The 24,006-nt window shown below is 43.6% G+C and overlaps 1 protein-coding gene across 2 annotated transcripts in view; it reads right to left on the bottom strand.

Moving 5' to 3' along the window:
* The window catches only part of DCP1B (decapping mRNA 1B), a 256,755-nt gene that overhangs the window by 99,773 nt on the left and 132,976 nt on the right, over nt 1-24,006 (bottom strand). For both annotated transcript variants that reach the window (XM_078673665.1, XM_078673666.1), the window contains one exon: nt 21,470-21,536. In XM_078673665.1, coding sequence (XP_078529791.1) covers nt 21,470-21,536 — 67 coding nt within the window. The remainder of the gene's footprint in view (nt 1-21,469; nt 21,537-24,006) is intronic.

The following is a 24,006-nucleotide window of genomic DNA, read 5'->3' as shown; positions in this document are numbered from 1 at the left end:
AGATGCTGCCTGTTTTGGAGATAAGCCGCTATGGCGGATAAGTGTATCCGAATGGAAGCATATGCTAGATTGCATTTGTAAAGATGTAATAAATAACAGATGATGTTGTGAGTGGATGCATCTAGCGGGTTGATGTTGTGTTCTGTACAGTAAATGACAAACCGCTTCCATTTTGCTGCATAGCAAGCTCTGGTGGTGGGCTTCCTCGCCTCCCGTATGATATCCATGCAGTCAGGAGGCAAGTTAAGGTAGCCAAACTCTAAGACCTCAGGAGCCAGATCGCCAGGTTGAGCTGTTGCGGATCTGGGTGCTGAATGTCGCCATGGCTCTGCGTCAAAAGTCTGGGTGTGAGGTGCAGCCTTTGATGCGGTACCACGGAGAGTTTTAGAAACGTGGTGTACCATGGTTGGCGTGCCCACGTTGGAGCAACCAGGATGAGTGTCATCGAGTGTTGCTTTAGCTTTCGTGCCACCAGCGGTATGAGAGGTGCTGGGGGAAAAGCGTACGCAAATCTGCCTGACCAGTTCATCCATATCGCATTGCCCTGCGACTGTGGGTGAGGGAACCTGCCGGCAAAGCTTCGGCATTTTGCGTTTTCCCTTGTGGCAAACCGGTCTCTCTCTGGATGACCCCACTGCTGGAAGTACGGGTGGAGTACTGATGGATGTATCTCCCACTCGTGCATTTGGTGGCTGTACCTGCTGAGCAGATCCGCCATCTGGTTGTCCTTGCCCGGGAGGTGTTCCGCCATGAGGAAGATGTTCCTCTGAATGGCCACTTCCACATGCTCTGAGCCAGATGAGACAACTGTGGAGAGTGTGTACCTCCCTGCTTTTGAATGTAGTACATGGCTGTCATGTTGTCCGTCCGGATCAACACGACCTTGTTGCACAGATGTACTTTGAACGCCGTCATTGCCATGAAGATTGCCATCAGTTCCAGGTAGGTGATGTGCATCTTCTTTTGCTGCGTTGTCCACAGTCCCTGCACCGTGTAGTGGAGTACATGAGCTCCCCAACCCTGGAGAGATGCGTCCGTCGTCAGGATAATTTGTGGCACAGGCTCCTGGAACGGTCGGCCCGACCGGTCACCAACACTAGGTCGTTCAACTGTCCTTGAGCCTGAGTCCACTGACGAGCCAAGCATTCTTGGAGCGGACGCATATGTAGCCTCGCGTGCGGGACTATGAAGATGCAGGAGGCCATCATGCCTATCAACTGCATGAACACTCTTGCTGGAAGCGAGTGTTGCGGTCTGAATTTCTGGATCAGCGACTGAATGCTGTCGATCCTCACAGAATTTGGCTGAGCCGTGGCTGCCAGAGTATCTATTGTCGCGCCCAGATACTGCCGCACATGGGCTGGCTGAAGGTGCGACTTTGGATAATTCAGTGAGAATCCCAGATTGTGAAGGTGAATGGTGTGGGACATGTTGGCAGCGCACTGCTGGGCCGACTTCGCTTGGACAAGCCAGTCGTCCAGATGAGGGTAAACGTGAACGTTCTGCCTCCTGAGGTGCGCAGCCACTGTCGCCAGACATTTTGTGAACACCCTGGGCGCTGTGGTCACCCCGAAAGGTAGGACCTTGAACTGATAATGCCGACCCTGAATGGTGAATCTGAGGTATTTTCTGTGTGATGGATGTAGTGGAATGTGAAAGTATGCATCCTTGAGATCCAGGGTAGCGAGGAAGTCTCCCTGATTGAGCAACGGACGAACCTGCTGTAGCGTTAGCATGTGAAAGTGTTCTGAGAGAATATACTGGTTTAGGGGTCTGGGGTCCAGTATGGGTCTGAGGGACCCGTCCTTCTTTGGGATTAAGAAGTACAGGGAGTACACCCCTGTGCCTTCTTCCTCCACCGGCACAAGCTCGATTGCCCCTTTTTGCAGCATGACAAGTACCTCCTGCTACAATAAGTGCAAATGCTCTGTGGACATAGGACGGTGTTTTGGTGGCATGTTGGGTGGAGTGGATGTTAACTCCAGACAATAACCGAACTGGATAAGTTTCCTGACCCACCTATCTGTGGTGATGGACTTCCAGACCGGCAGGAACTGCTGGAGTCTCCCCCCGACAGGTGTGGTATGGTCGGGGGGCAGTGACAGAGCGTCACTGTTTGTTGGTGGCGGAGGAACGGGAGTTGTTGTTTCCGCGGCCTCTGCCCTTGGAACTGTTGCCTTGATAGCCGCCTCTAGTCTGCTTGGTGTAAGAGGACTGCACCCCACCTTTAGTGTATTACGTTTGCTGGGACATCTGGCCTCTGGAAACACCTCTATTGCCTGAGCGACGAAAAGTACTGCCCCTAAACTGTTAGGACTGTAGCGCTCCCATGGACTTTGCAGTCTGGGTATCCTTCTTTATTTTTTCCAGGGTGGTATCCACCTCAGGACCAAATAATCTATCAGGGTTTACCGGCTGATTGAGGATGGTGGTTTGTATCTCCGGCTTGAACCCGGAGATTCTGAGCCAAGCCTGACGTCTTAACATCACACTGGTGTTAATGGCCCTGGACGCGGTGTCCGCCACGTCCACTGCACATTTAATAGAAGCGTTGGAGATGAGCTTCCCTTCCTGAATAAGCATCTCCGCTGCCTCTTTATACTGATCTGGTAGATGTTGTAACAGGGCCTCTAGTGTGTCATAGTGCGCCCTGTCATATCTGGCCATGAGTGCCTGAGTGTTTGAGATACGCCAGATATTGGCCGCTTGAGCCGCCACCCTCTTCCCTGATGCCTCTAGCACTTTAGATTCTTTGTCAGGGGGAGGAGCATCACCAGTGGTTTGCGAATTCGCCCTTTTCCGGGCATTAGAAACGACCAGAGAGTCCAATGGCAACTGGCCCTTGATGTAGGTAGGGTCGCCAGGTGCCGGTTTGTATTTCTTTTCAATCCTAGGGTTGATCACCCTGGCACGTGTGGGTTCCTTAAAAATGTCTGCAGCATGTTTCAGAACCCCTTTCAGCATTGGGAGAGTCTTGACAGTCTTTTCTGCTGTGGAAAAGGTATCAAAGAGGAAGTCCACTTCAATAGGGTCAGCATGCAGCTGGACGTCGTGGTTTTTAGCCGCCCTCTCAATTAGGGCATTAAATGCCGCATAATCCTCAGTAGGAGAGGTTTTAACATTGTACACCTGAGTGTCCGGGGCAGTTTGCTGATCCCCTGGGCCCCCTGCATCTGCCCAAGAGTCCAGGTGATCCTCAGGATCAGTGTTGGCAGGAAAGTTATACTCCTCGTCATCACCTACCCCAGCCTCCACATCTGAATAAGTGGGTGAGGGTGTAGCAACTCTTGGAGTCCGTGGAGCAAGTGACTCGACCAGAACCGGGGAAATCGCAGAAGGCTTTTTGCGCTTCAAAGGAATCATGTAGGACTCCAAAGGCTGTGTCGCCGTGATCTCTCTCTTGTAGAGGGTAAGTTTCCCGGTGTCGGCGTCGATAAAGTGCTCCGACTGCTCCTCCAGCAAGGGTTGTCGATGCTTCAAGCTCCCAAGCGTCTGAGAAGTCTTCGACCCCGCAGACCCTTGCACGGGCGCTTCGGCGACCGGTCGGGGTGCGAAGGCCTTTGGTGCCACCTTCGTCGGCAACGTAAACAGGAGTGGCGTCGAAGACTTTGGCGTCTTGGCAGCAGGCTTTGGGGTGGAAGCATCCTTCGGATCGACCACGGAAGCCTTGTTCCTGATGCGTTGCAGTGAGTCCGACACCTGCTTCGTAAAGGAAGCGGACGGTTTCGTCGAGCCGACAGACGTCCTCGGTCCACCAGCGTGTGAAGACTCGAGCATTGATGTCTTGGTCGTCCCCTGCCGAGGTACAGGATCAGCCCTCTTAGGTGTCCTCCTTCCGTGTCGATGGCCTTCGGCGCCGACGTTTTCGGGTCGGCGGCCTTGACTACTGGTTTAGGGGCCCCAGTTTTCGGCTCGACGCCCTTGACCGATATTGGCTCGACGCCCTTGACCGACTTCGTCTCGACGCCTTTGGTCGACTTCACCGGGTCGACAGCCTTCTTCGGCTTCGGCTGCCCCGACACCTCGGAAGACGAGGAGGCGGCCCGAGGGACAGAAGTCTTCTGTTTCGACGGCGTCTCCATCACTTTCGTTTTCGTCGACACCGAAGGTTTCACTTTCGGTTTCGTTTTGACCAACGGCGGCTCTGCAGAAGTGTCGTGGCGAGGCCGTGGATCTGAGTGTAAGGTCTTGGGTAATCCCTCGACCTGAGCCTTAGTGATTGTTCGAACGGGGCATAGCTCTTCCTCTGAGCTATCTTCCATGGCAATAGCAATAGCAATAGGAATGTGTAAGCAATAGAATTGCGATCACATCCCCTCTTTGAGGCACTCCTAGGTGTTCATAAACATGACTATTGTTTTTCAAAGTTCAAATTTATTTCCACATTCAGATATTTTGTAGAAAAGGTTTCAATGTTTCATGAATATATAGATATTAAACTCATATCCGTACGTTGTATAACAATAGTTCTCCAATTCTCCGATGCATTTCGGGCTGCACGCCCTTTGTCAAGGAGAAACTACAAAGAAGAAAAAATAAGCCCGAATCAGGGTGGATGACTGGGATTAAATGATCAAAAACAAAAAACGGAATTCCCGTCAAAAAGGTGAAATGACGTGACAGGCAACGTGTTGGACAAAGTAACGTGCGGTGAGATATAAACACGAAAAACGCGTGTGGCAATTAATAACGTGGGGTCGTGTAGGGAATACCATTGACTATGTTAGAAGAGTGAAAAACATTAAAATATATAGGAACGCGGTAACCGCGTGTGAGAGATAGTTTGCAATCGAAGTGAATAGTGACCGCGCTAAGCGTGTGTGCAAGTTACCGTCTTACAGGTTCGTGAAGGAAACACGGGTTTCCCGAAGGGATGACTTACTTGGTGCTCAAACGCCGTGGCGGTCAAGAAAGATAACGCAACGGTCTGGCGATGCAAAGAGATGCATCAGGGGGTGTATACATAGGTGGGAACATAAAAAACGGACTGGTGGTTAGAATAACGGAGGCCATCTTGGACTGGGAACAAAACCATGAAATTAAAAAAGGACTGACAGAGGTGACGAAGATGAATGAAAATTAAAAATAAATATGAAAATTGAAGTCAGAACAGAGGGCAAGGCACAGTAGAATATGATGGTTACAAGTAACAGCTGTATTCTGTACGATCATTAAGACCATGAGGCTTCAAGGTCTGAAGGCGAAAAGTCCATTCAAGTTCTTTCTGTAGCAGTATTTTGCGATTGTCAATGCCTTCTTTATGTGGGACACATTCAAGAACCATAAATTGGAGTTGTGCGATGGTATGGTGGAATTCTTGAAAATGTGTTGCGACATTAGATTTCTCATTTTTGGTTCGTATGTTGGACTTATGTTCGTTGATGCGAACCTTGATTTTTCTTTCAGTCTTACCGACATAGCGTTTGCCGCAAGGGCATTTTAGAGCATAGATGAGGTTTGTGGAATAACAGGTTGCGTTTACTCGCACTTTGATAGGGGTGCCCTTCATTGGATGTTTAATTGCATTACCTTTAATCACACAATTACAATTATTACAGTTGTAACAAGGTTGAGTCCCTTTAAATTTTTGTGGAACTGTGGGTGGTGAAGAGAGAATTTCTTTGATGTTCTTTCCTCGGGTGTAGGCAAATAGTGGAGGGCTATCAAAGATATTCCGAAAATCTGATTCCATCTGGAGGATAGGCCAGTGGTTTAAAATGATTTTTTTAAACCTATTGCTGGATGTCGAGAATTTGGAAACTAGAACCATCCGTTGGCTGGGAGGTTTGGTTTGTTTAACTAGACTTTGCGGTCTAGTGATGTTAGCAACGCGAGTTTCAGCATCGTTGATAATAGTTTGGGGATATCCTCTCTCAAGGAAACGTTGATGCATTTCCTTGATTCGAAAAGTGTAAGTATCCTGTTCCGACACGATGCGTTTGATACGCAGCATTTGTGAGTAGGGCAGATGTTTTTTAAGAGACCCTTGATGGAAGCTTTGGAAATGGAGTGTGTTGTTGCGATCAGTGATTTTTCGATGCAAGTCTGTGATGATAGACTGGTTTGAAATTTTTATTTGAACATCCAAGAATGAGATTTCTGTGTTGCTTGTAACCCACGAAAGGAGGATTCTAGGATCTTTAGTGTTGAGGTCCGTGAGTGCTACGATAAGTTCTTCTTCTGAACTAGCCCATAAGAAAAAAAGATCGTCTATGTACCTAACATACATTTTCAGTTTGCCTTGGAATTTGGGATTCTCGTATATGTAGATTTTTTCAAAGTTCTCCATGTAGATGTTCGCGTACGTTGGAGCCGCACAGTTTCCCATGGCCATTCCTGTGAGCTGAAGGTACCATTTGTCTTTGTCTTGGAAATAACTATGGTAGAGTGTGTAAATCATCAACTCCATTAAAAAGGTTTGCATTTCAGGGTTGATGTCACTTTTGAGTAGAGCTTGTTCTACTGCTTCAATGCCTCCCTGATGTGGTATGGAGGTATATAGTGAACTGACGTCTGCAGTACATAGGATCAATGGTTCATTGTCAAAGTTTTCAAAAAGAGCAAGTTTGTTTAAAAAGTCAGTGGTGTCTTTTATGTAGCTTTGTGCTTTGATGACTAAAGGTTGCAAATATCTGTCAAGGTATTTACCAGTTGGCTCATGAATCGAACCTTTAGTCGAGACGATTGGCCGAAAAGGTGGATCATGGAGGTTTTTATGAATCTTGGGACTCATGAAGATTTTTGGACATCTCGGGAATTCTGTTGTTAGGTATTTTTTGGTACGATCTTCAATGATGCCAGATTGATGTGCTTCATTGATGATGCTAGTTAACAAGTCTTGAAACTCTTTGGTGGGATTATTCTGTAGTTCCATGTAAGTTTCAGGATCCTGGATGTGTTCCATTAAACGTTGCTCATACATACTTGAGTTCATAATAACGAGAGCTCCTCCTTTATCAGCTTTTGCACATCGGATATTAGGGTTGTTGGCTAAAGATTTGAGAGTGTCAAGGTCCTTTTGTGAAGTATTGCGATGTTTCCTGAATTTGTTAAAATTCATTTTCGTCAGGTCATTCTTGACAAGCTTTTCGAATAGATCAATACTCTTGTGACTTTGAGGGGCTAGATAGTTACTAGATGGGCGTAGGCCCCTGAGTTGGTCGCTTTTGATGTCAGGAGTTGGCGGTATGATGTTCTCAAAGAAATTTCTTAACCTTAGCTTCCTAGTGAGCTCGAAGGTACTGACTTCCAATTCAAGTAGATTTGTGTGGGTGACTGGGACAAACGAAGTGCCCTTCTCAAGGAGGTTTAGTTGGTGTTCAGAGATGTTAGTGTCTGAGATGTTAATCACTAGGTTGGTTTTTTGGGTTTCGGATCTTTCCTTGTAACTGTGCTTCGAGTGTTCGGAGGGCTTCTTTCCAATTCCTTTCTTCTTGCTCCTCCGGGGTCTGTGATTGTGTCTGGACCTAATCCTAAAAAATGAGTAGTGTTGGATTGTTCTGTTCCAGTAGTGGAAGAGGATGCCTGGTCTTGAGGCGGCGGACGAGTCGAGGATGTCGTAGTTGATGATTTTTGTGATGGGCGTCGAGATGTATCACTTCCTGAGGAGGAAGTATCTGTTTGGGTGTTGTAAGGTTTGTTCCTACGACGTTGGGCGTAAACATCGGCCCAGGAATATACTTCATCCAGCTTGTAATCAAGCGTGTCCCTTCGGTACTTGAGAATCTTGCGTTCATTGATCTCTCGGTGGTGTTTGTCTAAAATTGTTTTTATATCTTCGAGTGTTGAGGCTAGTTCTTCGGGTGTGGATAACTCTTTAAGTTGGCTGTCAGTTTCTTTAATTTCTTGTTCTAGGTCTTTTAAGATGCCAGATAGTTCCTCAACGATCAATAAGATTAGGTCGAGACTACACTTATTTAATATTCCATTCCATTTGTCCTTGAAATCCTTAGAATTTTTGCACAATGAAGGCTTGAGCGCTATACGTAGGCCACGTGGGATTCTTAGGGCTCTGTGGTACTTCAATAACGTGCTAGCGTGTAGCTTTTGGTTAATGTGGCGTTTAGATAAATATATGAGTTGTCTCAGGCATTGCTCTCTATTGCGAGAGGGTGTGCTCGGGCTGATGTCTTCTTCGATCAAATCATAAATCCGTTGACGTTCATTGTCATCATAAGCGAGGGTGTGTGCCCTTGCTTCGGTGCTACGTGAAATTTCTTCAAATTGCATGTTGTTCTGGTAGGCGTGCTACCTGCCGGTGGGCGGATATATTTGTGACACAGTGAAGATGAATGGTATCTACCATTCATCTTCACTATCTTCCATGGCCCCATAGGCCTCATTGTCGTCTCCTACCTCGTCGACGACTTCTTCTGCATCGAGCACTTCGACGTCCGCGTCGTAGTCGATCTCCTCCGCTAGAGGTGAAATCTGCATGTGAACTTCTTATTCGTCTGCCTCTTCTCTCGCGAAGATGTCCACCAGTGCCGGGGCCGACTGCTGGGCCTCCAGGCACGCCACGCGCCGAAGTCGAATCGTCTTCTTCGATCGAAAACGGGAACAAGCCATACAGTTGGCTTCATCGTGGTCCGGCGACAGGCACTTGTTGCACACCGGGTGGACGTCAATGTGGGGATACTTCGATCCACACACGGGACATTTTTTGAACGGGCTCCGTTGCATGATGTGTCGTCGAAAGTCTTGCTGCGTCGACTGGGCCTTGAGCACCGAAGAGCCACGCGACTCCTCTGGATGTCCGACTCGGGAACTGAGCCGGAACAGAGCTGGGCACCGAGCGCAAAACAATACCGACGGTATAGGAAAGAAAGGCCTTCAGGCCTTAAGAAAAGTCTATATCGATTCCGAACTGGAGATAACTAATATACATCCGAACCCAATGGCGGAAAAAAACAATCTGGGGATGGAGTCGATGCCCATGCGCACTGTAGTCCAGGGGAGGAGCCACCTATCTCGTGATACTTCGAAGACTCTTCCAGGACAACAATGTGCAATCATCCGGACCCAACACTAGGCGGCGATCTAGGCTATAGATATGAATTCAGCAGCCCACATGCCTCTAACTTATAAACGCCTCATTTTCCCAAGGGGTCTTCCCAGAATGTCTCAAGACAGGACAAGTAGTCCCGATCATCAAAAAACCCACAGCAGACCCGGCTGATCCAAATAACTATCGCCCAGTGACCAGCATCCCTCTTCTTGCCAAATTAATAGAGAGATGTGTACAAAATCAGTTAAGCAGACACATAGACAACTTCTCTCTATTGGATGACTGCCAATCGGGCTTCAGAACTGGCCACAGCACGGAAACAGCAATCCTTCACATAGTCGATGATGCACTTCAAGCACTAGATCACAACCATTCTTGTCTACTCATCCTCCTAGTGTGGTCATCAGCGTTTGACACAGTTAACCACGAAAAACTCCTAATCAGACTTCACGACAGGATGGGAATTTCAGGCACTGTATTGAATTGGTTCAAATCATTCTTACAGAATAGAACTCAGAGATTCCTAGTAAACCAATCTCTTTCCCCTTCTTGCCCAAAGACAATTGGCGTATCCCAAGGATCGACTATCTCCTTCACTGTTTAACTTATACATCGAACCACTTACAGAAATCCTACGAAATTCTAAAATATCTTAGCATATGTACGCGGACGACACGCAATTTTACATCAAGATCGCATCGCTGGAAGACACTACCATTATGAATGAGGCCCTCAAAATGTCGCTAAAATGGCTATCTAGCAATCACCTCAAGCTAAACGGTAATAAAACTGAATTCTTACTCATCGCACCTCAAAAGAATCAAGCAGAAGTGAAGGAATGGTCCAAAATGATCACATCGTTGAACTGCACCCCGACGCTAGTTGAATCAGCTAAGTCTCTCGGAATCACACTGGATGAACACCTGGATATGAAAACCCACATCAAAGTAATGGCAAAAAACGCACGCTTTATCTGAACTACTTAAGAAAAATGAAGTCATTTCTATCAGAGAACGACCTAAAACTAGCTGTGCAATCACTGGTGATCTCTAGAATTGAATATGGATGCACAACACTTGCAGGCCTTCCAAAAATCTCCACAGCTCCCTTAAAAGCATGCCTCAATGCAGCAGCTAGACTTATCACAGGATCGAGGAAATTTGACCACATCTCCCCTCACCTGAAAGCTCTAAACTGGCTTCCCTACGAAGCTAGAATACAACTAAATATGGCATGTATCGCCCATAAAGCGATTCATCACAACACACCCAGATATCTTGCACAGAAAATAAAAATTGCAGGAGGAAACAGACCTGTCCGGAGTGCCAATCTGCTGAGACCACCTATCTTCAGGAAGAAAAAAAACTTATGAGAGATCATTCTCTGGTGCAGCCCCTAGAATATGGAACTCCCTTCCTGCGAACATCAGAAAGATCTCGAACACTGCAACATTCAAGTAGGAAACTAGGATGTTTCTCATGAACAAATTCCTCCATTAGGTAGGCAATTTGCCTTCGGCGACTCAACAGTGAGGGTCTTTTGGATAACATATTGGGAATTATATAGAAAATGACCCACGGCAAGAGGACACTGGCGGTAGTCGTGCATCTGTCCTTTATATGTTCGTTCCGGTATATACTATATTTTTACAGGCTACCTATGTGCGTGTTACACACAATGCTGTTCTTATTATATACCATGTGATGTTAAGCGCTCTGATACCCAAGGGTCTAGTTCGCGCTATAGAAAACGGTTATAAATAAATAAAAATAAAATCATATTTTTAAGATACTAGGGAGGGCACTTATTCAAATGAGGCCAACAGAAAAATATCATACAGCCATGTTTACTTATATTTGACCTCTATGAGATAATAAATGTCATCTATGCTTTTGCAAACAGATGAGATTAGGAGCTTGAGAGAAAGAGGACTCAATACACCATCTATATGATGCAGTATGGGCACCTTACAATCACACCAAACTGATGAGCAAATGGGAAGAGTGAGCGCCCAGCTTCATGTACATATTGAAAAACTGTGACATTCACTTAGGATTGTCATCAATGGGGAAGAGAAGAGTTGCCACCAGGAAGGCTTTTCTTTATTCAGTTCCTGATTCAGACCTACAGTTCCCAGGACCGACCTTCCAGTGATAAGCTCAGATAGGTGCATGGGTCACTAATTTTCCAGAGTAAACAATTATGAGGCCGAGGGTTTGGCATTGGAGGCCAGAATCCTTGAAATGCCACAGTAAAAGTGATTAAGAAAACTTCCCATTCCAGCCAAAGAAGGAAGTAGCAAGACAGCTGAAATTAATACAAAGGCAAAATTGATGATTTGGGAAGAGACACTACAAACGTTATACTTAGTGAAGGGTGATGACAGTCTAGCTAGAGTCCTCTTAATTTAACGAGTCCTGGCATCTTTAGAACTAGGTTGGGAAAGAAAAATGGTCATAATCAAAAAAAGACTTCTTCAAACTTCACATACAATGGTGCAAGACAAAGCAAATGTCTAGCACGGGTCCAAAATGGCAACACTGGATACAATCATCGAGAAACTATATGGACTAGGAAAAATCAAAGTTAGAGTGGAGACAAGCCTGGAGAAGAAGGAGCCCTGAGTTCAGGAAACAGACAACAAGAAGGAGGTAACCAAAATGTAGCCAAAAGGAACAGAAGGCTGTTCTGAAGAAATTTTATAAGACACGTCTGAAAGACAACTGAGAGCCATTTTAGCTCTTTTGAAGTTAGTGAAAAAGAACGAGTAGAAAAGATTTGGAGGGCTACAACGAGAGTGACCTGTGCTTTTCTATAAAATGGGAATTCCCTTACAAGACCTTGTTTTGAAAGAACAATCGCACTCCTATTAAAGCGTGACAAGATGGTATCTGTGTTATGCTGGTAAGTAGGTGCTGTTTGGTGTGCCCTTCTGAGTACCAGGGTCCTGTGTTTATGAAATACGTAGCGTTATCCTAATCGAGGGTAACATCTCCAAACGCACACAATGCAATAAGTTTTCAAAAGTTTATATGGTTGGAATGAATAAATTTTTATTCAAAAAGGTTTATCATTCTTTTGAAATTTCTTCTTGATAATTATCGATGTTTCAATCACATCAAAACATAGTTCACAATTCCATTTTTATATATCGGTTGCCCAATGCATTTCGGGCACTAGGCCCTTCTTCGGGGGCTCAATTTCTGTTCAACAAAGGATATACATCGCTATTAATTCACAGAGCATGATTCTATTCAAAAAACATAACAGTCAAAAAACATAACATTTCATTATCAAAAGGACTGATCAGTTGAAGCTCAAAAAACTTAATATCCCTCTAAATGCCTAGTTGGTCTGGTAATTAAACATTTCCTTAATACAGGAATCTGTAATAATACATATATGCCTGTGGCTTAATTTAGTATGAAACCTGGCTTGTGAGTGAGGTGGTCTGGTCACGAATATTTAGATTGATTAAAACGAGCAAATCATAGTAACAAATCAATAAGCGGCGGGTGTGTTGTCCTCGTTTGTATATAATACGACTGGGTGCGATGTCAAAGTCATACCTTTAATGTCGCGATGAACGATCTAGTAGGCATGAAGTAATATTTGAATTTCACTCATGGTTCATATCTAGAATAAATGGTGAAATATAGATGACGAATTTAAATCGCAAACATGTAAATGAGAAGAAACGCCGATATCTGGCATATAAATGTACCGCTATTAAAGTACCTTGTCATATGTAGTCGTTACCTCGCTGCTGTTTGTAGAATCGAATAGAATTCTGAAAAGGTAAAACAATGATCAAAATAAATGTCTAAACGGTCGAAATACCGTGTATAAGAGAAAACTCGTGTAGGAATTAACACGGGTTGGCGTCTTACTGAACGTTAGCTGGTTCGCGGCATGGAAACCTCGGAGGTGGGCGTGATCCGAAAGTACACGCTGATAGGACCAGTCGTGCATCTAAGTTTGTTCCGTGCAGTGGATATAAACGGCAGACTACGCGTGCGAAATGAGTTAAAATAAATACAAAGTGGACCGGCGTATCACACCATAAACACTAAATGTGAGAAAAAATAATAGAATCAAGAATTCGTGACTGTATTTAGTGAGAGGCTCAAAATGTGGGGATACTAAAACTATCTTCTCAAAAATTAAAAGTATGAGCTTCTGTGCTGGAAAGTAGTTCAACCATTAGGAACTACTTTCCAGCACAGAAGCTCATACTTTTAATTTTTGAGAAGATAGTTTTAGTATCCCCACATTTTGAGCCTCTCACTAAATACAGTCACGAATTCTTGATTCTATTATTTTTTCTCACACCTAGTGTTTATGGTGTGATACGCCGGTCCACTTGGTGGTGTATTTATTTTAACTCATTTCGCACGCGTAGTCTGCCGTTTATATCCATTGAACGGAACAAACTTAGCTGCACAACTGGTCCTATCAGCGTGTACTTCCGGATCACGTCCACCTCCGAGGTTGCCATGCCGCGAACCAGCTAACGTTCGGTAAGACGCCAACCCGTGTTAATTCCTACACAAGTTTTCTCTTATACACGGTATTTCGACCATTCAGACATTTATTTTGATCGTTGTTTTACCTTTTCAGAATTCTACTTGATTCTACAAACAGCAGAGAGGTAACGACTACATATGACAAGGTACTTTAATAGCGGTACATTTATATGCCAGATATCGGCATTTATTCTCATTTACATGTTTGCGATTTAAATTCGTCATCTATATTTCACCATTTATTCTAGATATGAACCATGAGTGAAATTCAAATATTACTTCAGGCCTACTAGATCGTTCATCGCGACATTAAAGGTATGACTTTGACATCGCACCCAGTCGTATTATGTACAAACGAGGACAACACACCCGCCGCTTATTGATTTGTTACTATGATTTGCTCGTTTTAATCAATCTAAATATTTGTGACCAGACCACCTCACTCACAAGCCAGGTTTCATACTAAATTAAGCCACAGGCATATATGTGTTATTACAGATTCCTGTATTAAGGAAATGTTTAATTACCAGATCAACTAGGCATTTAGAGGGATATTAAGTTTTTTGAGCTTCAACTGATCAGTCCTTTTGATAATGAAATGTTATGTTTTTTGACTGTTATGTTTTTTTAATAGAATCATGCTCTGTGAATTATTAGCGATGTATATCCTTTGTTGAACAGAAATTGAGCCCCCGAAGAAGGGCCTAGTGCCCGAAATGCATCGGGCAACCGATATATAAAAATGGAATTGTGAACTATGTTTTGATGTGATTGAAACATCGATAATTATCAAGAAGAAATTTCAAAAGAATGATAAACCTTTTTGAATAAAACTTTATTCATTCCAACCATATAAACTTTTGAAAACGTATTGCATTGTGTGCGTTTGGAGATGTTACCCTCGATTAGGATAACGCTACGTATTTCAAATTCCCTTACAAGAGTCATGCAGATATTAAAATGATTAACCAAACCAAGAGGTTACTAAAAAGGCATACCATTTACCTTTAAGACTAAATATCCAGTGGTTACGAGTCACATCTGCAGAACAGTAATGTGGTGCTTAAGGATCGGTGAGACAAATAAGTGTTACAAAAGAGCACAATGAAATCAAGGGTTGAAAAACATTTTTTTAAAAGGTGCCATCTTTGATACTAAGATCCAATTGCTGAAATCCAAATTAGGTGTAAGACACTGATAATCGTGAAGACACTGTATGTACTTAATAGAACAGTGACAGTGTGGAATTCAGTCATTGAAAAAAAATCATATGTAGTAGTAGTATTACTTTAATCCATAAAGAACAAAATAATTACACAAGTGCAGGCTAACGAGTTTCACAAACATCTGTCTTATAACATCACTTCCTATTTTATAAGTAGCCTGTTTGTGTTCCATTATAGTCTACACTGTATATTTGATGACCGTCACTGTAGCTTGATGCTCATTGGCTTCCTTAAAAGGACACCCAAATGTGCTGCTTTATAGATTTCAATGTCCAGCATATGTGCAGTGATTTCAAATAGTCATCCACGTCCTGAGGTGTAATCAAACTTGAATACCACGAAATTCATTTTAGCTTGATGCATTTTCTTTTTGTAATGTATCTAACTTGGATCCTTCTGCAAATACATAGCATGTTTTACTGGAATGGATGCAACTTTGATAGGGTAGAAATGTAAATGTAGTATACTTGTAAAGCGCACAGCTGCCCCAGCAACGGGGCGTCCCGGCGCTGTATAACTCTGGGGAACCCGTCCTAGCTTTCGCTGTGGGATGGTCCCTGCTGGGAGTCCCCAAGGTGGAGCCAGGCATCCCCGGAATTGGTGGGGCCGTTGTGGAGATTAGGCAAGCTAATGCCCAGAGTTGCCGAGTGTGATCTCTGATTAGAGTAAGCACCGAAGCGAGAATTATCGAGTCGGCTGACCAAGGTCCACGACCCTGCCGCGTCGGGAATCGAACCCTGGTCCCGGGCCGACTTCTGCTCTCGGGTCTGCCGCCTCTAACCAGTGAGCCACACTACTAATTCATTACTAATATTGCCATCAACGCCTATTAATAGGTTGTAGGTCCTTCGAGCATTAATATAAATAGTTGCATTCATTATTGAATAGAAAGTTGTCCCAAATCACTGAACTCTAGTCTCAAAAGACGCCTATCTCTCTCCAGCTATCAAATTCCATCCCCCAACCGGAGGTGAGGTCTATGCTGTGTGTCAAATTCTGAAAGAAAAGAAAAGACGAGTTTATAAGCAACTGCTATCCTCAATGCTGATATGGTATTCTCGATGCAGATATGGTTGGCTTGAGTTCTGGCATCTTTAAAACTTGGTTGGGTAAGAAAAATGGTCATAATCAAAAAATACTTTGTCAAACTTCACATACATTGGCTAAAGACAAAAGAAATGTCTAGCACAGGTCCAAAATGTCAACACTGGATACTACCCTTGAGAAAATGTATAGACTTGGGTAAATCAATTGTAGTGTGGAGACCCGCCTGGATAACAAGGAGCCCTGGGTTCAGGAAACAGGATAGTTAGATAGACAGACCGATATTAGAATACTGCACGAAAAAAGAAAATTTGAATGCCCAACAGAAACAGAAAGTAAGGATGTTATGGACCTTGATTGGAAACAGGAACATAGGAAAATATAAAAGAGGAGACAGGGAGGAGGCAAGAACATTTAGTAAAGAGATCAAAAAAACTCACAATTAAAAAGTACTTGACACTCTTGAGTCAACGTTAAGGCTCTTGGGTGGTTGAGGTTTCAAATAAATTAATCATGTATCAGTTTTCCAACTTTCTCAAAGACAGTCCTCAATTGTCTGATATGTACACATGATCAAGGACAGTGAATCTTGAAATGTAATCTCTGCTCTTAATAACCAGGTTTTGTCAAACTCAAACAGACCTGGGACACGTCTAGGGTGGTAGTTGATTAAATGAACACTTTAAAACAAACTATCACTAGAACTACTCTGCTTACCCGTGCCACCAAAAAAGGAATTTGACCTGCTGAAGTGGAGTTCTCTAACCAAATGGATAAAGTAGTACTAGGCTCCCAATTGAAAAACAAGTTATACTCCATTGATAACAGTCCTTCTAGTGGATACTATTCTAACTGCAGATCCCTCACCTTCAAATACTTCACAATCACCAGACTCGATCCAGAAAGCTTTTTCCATAGCAATGCTCTTGAGCTGTAGTAGGTAACGTCCTGCGGCTCCATGCTGACTCCATAAAGCAACGGAAGTGAAGAAGCGAAGATGCATATAAGTTCCTCCCCAGCCCAGATGGCACCCTACTTGGATACTAGCAGGATGTGGCTACTACTTTACTGTGGGTGCCCCAGTGCCCACTGGAGGCACACACACCCTCATCGTTGGGAGGAGTCCTGACTGACTGACTGAAATGCTTATAAAGCGCACGAATGCCGCGGCGTCTTGGCGCTGTAATATACAGAAAAAGCAATGGAGCAGTTAAGTCTGGGTCAAAAGCCAGGTTTGTTTTCAAGGCCTTCCTAAAGCTCATTTTAGATTTTTGGGCGCGTAATAATGGGGGTAGCGAGTTCCAGATTTTTGCCGCCTGGTGGGAGAATGATTTTCCTCCCCATCGGGCTCTGCTTATTCTGGGCTGACAAACTAGGTCATGATTGGCTGACTTCAGAGTTCGAGAGGGTACATAACGGGGCAGTAGTTTGATAAAGTCGTCAGGTCCCTTACCATGTAAAGACCTATGTACCAAACAGAGGGCCTTAAATTGAATACGGCGCCTGACCGGGAGCCAGTGAAGCTCCCGAATGGCTTTAGATGTGGGGTGATGTTTGGGGAGGTTTAGTAGCGCCCTGGCCGCTGCATTCTGAATTGCCTGCAGTTTGGTCAGTTGTTTTTCTCCTGCTCCCAAATAGAGGGAGTTACAGTAATCAATCCGGGACATTACAAGGGCTCCCATCACCGTCTTTCTTAACGTGATCGGGATGTAGGGTAAGACTTTTCTGATCACCTTAATACTGTAGAAACATGCCGATGTCACCTGGTTAACCTGGGCCTTACATGAGAGGTCCTTATCCAATAGAAAACCAAGGTTCCTGACCTTGTCTACAGGGAGAGGGCAGGATCCTGCCTCGAGAGGGCAGGATCCTGCCTCGGGAGGCCACCATAGATCACTCCAAATAGATGGTTTATGACCAAACTCTATAATTTCGGTTTTATCCGTGTTTAACCTGAGAAAGTTGTGGCTCATCCAATTCTTCACCCCGGCAAGGCAGTTTCTGAAGCGTACAGCCGTGGCTTCGATGGAATGGGAGATTGACACTACAATTTGAGTGTCGTCGGCGTACGACACCAGTTGTAGGTCATAAGATCTGATCAAAGCTGCTAAAGGGGTGACGTATAGGTTGAATAGTGTAGGTGATAGTGCCAAGCCTTGCGGGACCCCACCCGGAAGGGAAAATTCAGTTCCAAGGCCCCTGCCAGGTCCCCAGTCTGCCCCCATAGTTATATTGACGGGAGATGGCTCCATCTGATTAATCCCGCCCGGGAGGGAGCAGCTCAGCAGAAAATAAAGTTGTGTTTCCTGCCTAAGAGAGCAGGTGGACGGGATTACCGTAAAACTGCTTGGATCAAGCCCCAGGAAATGGGGTCCCCGGGCCCTCTTAGAGGCTTGGGGCGGTGGGCATGATGCACCCGCGCCTAAATCAGAGGTGTGGCATTCCAATAACTCAACGCCCTGGATATATTGTTTGGGGTATAGGACAACAAGTTTTCATGTTAATTTTTTCCTTGGGTGAAGTAAGCCCAAGCCCCTTTAGAACAAACCATTTGGATTCCAGTTTCCCATTAAGGATCAGTGAAGGAAATTGTCTGCAGTTATCATGCTATCTGTATCCATATGTTAATGCTGTTCGAACTAGTATTTATGGTTTATCAATACACAGCCCTGATTATTAGGTTGAGCGTTTCAAGAAAATACTGTAAGTGGACATTACACTTCTGACAGTGGCTCCAGTACAAAAATGGGCACACATTTGCAAACTTTAACAATATGAGATTACGTGTAATATTTCCAGAATACTCTGATTAGATGTAAATATATGAAGAAGCTTGAAAGCAAGATTGTTGATTCATTGCTTTCAACATCAAATATTCGCAAAAAATATGGAACTAGAAAAAAAAATGTTGTGCTAAACTACTAAATGTTTTAATACTACTTCTTTGAAGCATAGTTTAGTAAAATGTGTTTGATACATGCTAGTATTTCCAAAAAATACTCATAATGTAAAACCAGTGTAGCCAGTTTCAACAAGATTATGGGGGAAAATTAAAATAAGCATTAGCAAATACTATAGATTCACATAGGGGGTCAGCCTTTTCAGTTTTGTCAATGCACATCTTGTTTTGACATGGTTTTTGTAAAACGTTATTGTTGTGGAAGCTGCAGGGCCTTCACTATTATAACAAAAACATTGGCAAAAAGCTAAAAATATTATTTTGTCTCAAAAAGCACACATTGCTACAGTAGTCCCTGGCTCTGAACAAAACTACTTTGTGTGCCCATGGTGCCTGGCACTGAACAAAACTATTTGGTGTGCCCATCTGCTCCTTGCAAAAGAGCAGAATGTCACTTACTGAAGCCAGCCGATAGATTGATAGACATCATTTTAATAAAAAACAAAAGGTATTGGTTAACACCAGAATAATTAGTGGCCCAATTCTTAAAGAAAGTTACAAAAGTGCACCTGTAGTGTATGTCCTTGGAGGACATTAGTGCAAATGTATGGCTTTCATGAATTCACAAAAATGGACAGAAGTAGGCCAGGAAATTGTACTCCTAGTAAAAATGTGTCTACTGCATTTTAGCACGAGCAAATATGCTTGTGTAGGTGGAAATCTACATATATAGTTTATACCATATTTGTCTTTGATGTATGTTACTTCTAAACACAGGTATTTAAACAGAACCAGACACACCTCCTTACATCTATACACATGAGGCAGTGGAGATCAAGACAATCATCAGCATCCATCTCGCCTCTGCTATGGTAGTAAAATGGGATGTGGTCTTTGCACTCTAAAAATACACGTTTGAATCTCGGTTCATACTTGCACTTGCTCCAATAATATGCTTTGCTTGGCCACATTTATTTTCACACTATTGGCACATATTATACTATATATGTATCTGGATTTCTGAACGGAATCGAGAAGGAGTCTGAAGAGCGTTGACCACTTGGGTTGCTGAGACATCTATGAGCAGTGAAAGACGCGCTGGCATTCTAATCAGTGTCAGTGGAACATGTTTTTGAATGGTCCTCCATGCTCTGCACAAGATTGGACCGCCGAATCCACCTGGCAAATAATATATGGAGCCTTCTGGAGCACCCTGTGTGATACCTGGCCAGCCCACGTTTCTGCCTCTTCCAATGACAGCTGTGCTTTCTCTGTGCTGGAGTAGGAACGAAGCAGGTTATTCTGCTAACCAAAACACATTCTGTAAACAGTTCAACTGCCAAACAACATCTTGGATCTATTTTTTTGTACACTTAAACTATTTCAGCGAGTACTAGTGAAAGGATGGACAGTGGAGCAAGGAACAAAGTTTAAAGCATTCAGGGTGGTTATCTTTCTTTATTAAATCTTTATTTCGGTTGTAAAACCATAAAAGACAGCATTTCATGTGAACAATTAAAAAAGGTTTTAAAAAATAATAAAATACATTGATAAAAAAGATCATTCGCAATTAGTCAAAAATCACAGATAAAAAGATCTTTCATAAAGGTTTTAAAAATTGCATACGAGCCCACCACATAGCAGCAAGAAATCGTGAGGTAGCAAAAACTATATGCATACTGGTGTCATGTTTTAAAAGCCTAAACACATCTATACAATGGATGGCACCAAGGTTCTTGCATACTTGCTGTAATTCTCTTCTTCTAATCTTAGAGTAGCCTTGGCATACCAAAAAAACGTGCAATTCTGTTTCCTCAGCTATACCACAAGCAGGGCAGGACATGGGGGCATCCTTAGACCACTTATTGAGAAAAGAATGCAAGGGGAGGCAACCATGACGAAACTGCAAATAGAGTTTCCTGGCAATGGTTGGACGAATAAAGTCCAAACACGGCTCTAATTGGTATATGGTTTTCATATCCAAGAACTGGCGAGCTAAAGAGCCAATCTTGGGGTCTTCTGAGATGTTATCAAAGTTTGCCTTACAAAACCTAGTGGTTAAATATGCTCGCGTGACCCTGGTGTGGGCAATTAGAGGACTTGTCCATAGCTCGGGACAGCCTATCTCATTTAAGCTTTTTTTATATGCATAAGCCAGGGAAGCTTCGCTGCCCCAGGTAGGCTAAGTACCTCTTGCAGTTCTTCAGGGTGGTTATCAAAAAGTACAGGCATGTCTCATTACACAGCCCTTCAGAAGATTATTTCGGCAAAAATCAAAACCTTGTTGAACCACGTAAACACTGTTAGGTGATTGCATGATATATAAACTGTGTGAATGTCTGATATTAAGACAGTAAAGTTAGCATAAGTTGGGCATTTTGTACCCCGCTTCACACTAGATCAGATGACTTCAGAGCGTAGACACATTCGGACCAATAAACAAGCTATGAGAATCAAGATTACTACTGACTGTTTGTGTCCAATGGGGCAGAATTAGTTCTAAATTATATATGAAGTATCAGATCTGAGACTATTTAGTTAGCGATGCACTGTGATTAATGCATGAAATGTGGCTGGCAGATCGCTAGGTATAGAAGTAGTCCTCTTGTTTATTGCAACACCTCTTCAGAAGTGCACTGGCTTGTCTTTCTTTGTCTGCAACACTTAACAAGGAAAAAATGGCATTTTGACTATGAACCGCCCCATACATATACTCAGCTGAAAGGACCAGCACTGTGTTTTAAAGCTCGAGCAGTGAATAACTTACTTTTTCATGAGCTCTGCGATTCTTTGGCATTCTTCCTTGTCATAAAACCAAATCCCATATATGGAAACTGTAAAATAAAAGCAAGCGAAAATACTGAGTGTTATCTGGCACGCAGGACTGTCCACTTGAGCGCTACATAGATCTTTGAGGCTGGGGTAATCGCTGCTCTGAACTCAAGGTGACATTCAGTTCTGGCAGGAGCAGTAAGTCATCAAGACTTGAGGCAAGAAAGGACACCCAGAATGCACTACATACAGATGCGACATTTGCAATGTTAACGGTGCGAGTACTGTATTTAACATTGTACATGTGATTCAACGCAGCCTACATGCAACAAAGACTTCACAATTACTGCCGCTTTGGGAAATGTTTAGCTCCACGCAGATTTGGTAGAGTACAAATACTTATGGTTTACAGAGGAACAAAGCAAAAGCACACTGTGGACCACTTTAAAACAAAGTCCTTTGACATGCCATTTGAACAAGAAAAACATTAATAAAACACTTGCTTTTCTTCTGGATTGATTACTTGGCTGAATCAGAAAAAACCATCCCCTTTTGTACTTTCTCCCCTAAGCAGTGTGTGGAAACTGCTATCATTTGAGGCTTATTAAAAAAAAAAAAAAAAAAAAAAAAAAAAGCCTGTCCAGAACCATGAATGCACATCCTCATTGTGGCCCGCCCAATAACCCTCTTGTGTATGTCTTATGTGCACTCTTCAACGCAGGTCGGTATCTGCTACACAAGGTTACACAAGTGGTGTCTAATTGAAAACTACCTGTCTGTGGTTGAGAAGTAAGAGTAAAGCCTGGAAAGCAAAATGCCATCTGACATTCTCCATTTAGTGGACCAGTACTGTCTCAGTACATGTTGTGATGTAAGGAGTATGGGCTTTCATGATTGAAGAGGCACAACAAGGAGGAAGGAGTAACTGACATAATTATCGCTAATTTTTATACTCCGTTCTCTCCCAAGCACAACGTTTGGGAACTGATTTCAAAGAAGAGAATGTGCTAGGAGCAACAGCAGTGCAAGCTATGCTTCAACATTACACCTTGATGGACAATTTAGTCAAAACCAGCACAGAGTATGGATACTAGGTGGCCGATTGAAGGAGTATGAAATTCCTAGTGTGGCAATCACGTGCATTATCTTGTCGGGAACATGTTTCTAGAAAGCACAAAGCTGCCTTAGGTCTGACTAAAAGGCCAAACTATGAAGAAAATGTGCTGTAGATTGTTTAACTTCATTGCGATGCAGGATTTTATCTTCTAGCAAAGGACGGTTTTAGATGCTTGCCTGTTCGAGTCACTTCCACAGCACTAAAACAGAAGAAGAAAATCTCAAAGTTTATGAAAAATCTCAGGCCTCAACTCAGAAGGACTGTGGAATATCTTATGATCTAATGGGAGTGAGGCCTCTGAAAACAAGGCAAGATAAAGAACTATCTTCTTCGGATGGAAGTTTAAATCAACACTTGGAATTAATCAAGCAAACGTTTGAAGACAGTTCAACTGCCACAGGCCAAAAGGACGAGGGATACAAGGAACTGACTTAGAAGTAATTTAAAAGGATGCTACTGGCTCAACGTGTTTGTTCATGCGAGCTACTGGATCACGCCGAATCCCGCCCTGTAACAGGTCGCTAAAATAGCATACTTCCTGGAGTGTGCTTACATGTCTCAGCAGAGGTCCCACGGTATTTAACGGGTTAACGACCCGTGATAGTCAACTGTACAGCTCAGACTGGGTGCTTTTCCCTAACCAAATACCAGCAAAAGAATGCTAGACTGTGATAGACTTTTTTTTAAAGAAACAATTCTTTATTGAGATGCAAAAAAGAAGAAACAAAAAATTCTACCTATTTTTTTAAATGAAACATGGTATTATACCAGCAGAATTAGGAGTAAACAATTTCCATAACGTCAGAGGAGTTCCTCATTCCAAGTACCTTAAACGGATCAAAAAAGAGAACATGTGCAAACACACAAGTCTTAGCCAAGATAATACAACCACCTGTTGTCTAGAAAAATATCCACTCACGAGTGAGTTTTCCATTGTTCAGGATTCGACCTGCCAGTTTTTATTTAACACATTTTACAAATTGGAAGATTGGCTCTTCAAACAAAAGGGGTTATTAAACAGCCGAACCTGTGTGATTATGAAACACAAACAAGTGTTCGGCTCCATTCATACTGGGACCCCTTAGCTCCAAACGGCACTGGAAAACAGCAGAGTAGAAGGGGAACACAATGTCCTAGAGCAAGTAGGGCATAGCAGCAAGTGGCGATCTTAGTGTACAATAAGCTCATACCTCGGTGGCGGGACACCTGCTGCTTTAGTGTCCTGAGTGGGCCCATTCCAGGAGCGCCTCGCGGAGCACGTCACGCCTGCGCGCGGAGACGCAGCCAGGGGCTCGCGCCTTCGGCGGCAGAGGCCGTATCAGGGCTGTCAGTGGCGCGATACGAAAAGCAGAGCCCGGCATGACTTACTGAAGGGCCCAGATGACAGGCGGGCAGCGCGCGTCTCCCCTCACTTC

The sequence above is a fragment of the Lissotriton helveticus genome, chromosome 1_1, assembly GCF_964261635.1.
Source record: "Lissotriton helveticus chromosome 1_1, aLisHel1.1, whole genome shotgun sequence".
NCBI classification, from domain to species: Eukaryota; Metazoa; Chordata; class Amphibia; order Caudata; family Salamandridae; genus Lissotriton; species Lissotriton helveticus.
The sequence above is the reverse complement of the archived record's forward strand: the minus strand, read 5'-3'. Positions and strand labels throughout refer to the sequence as shown.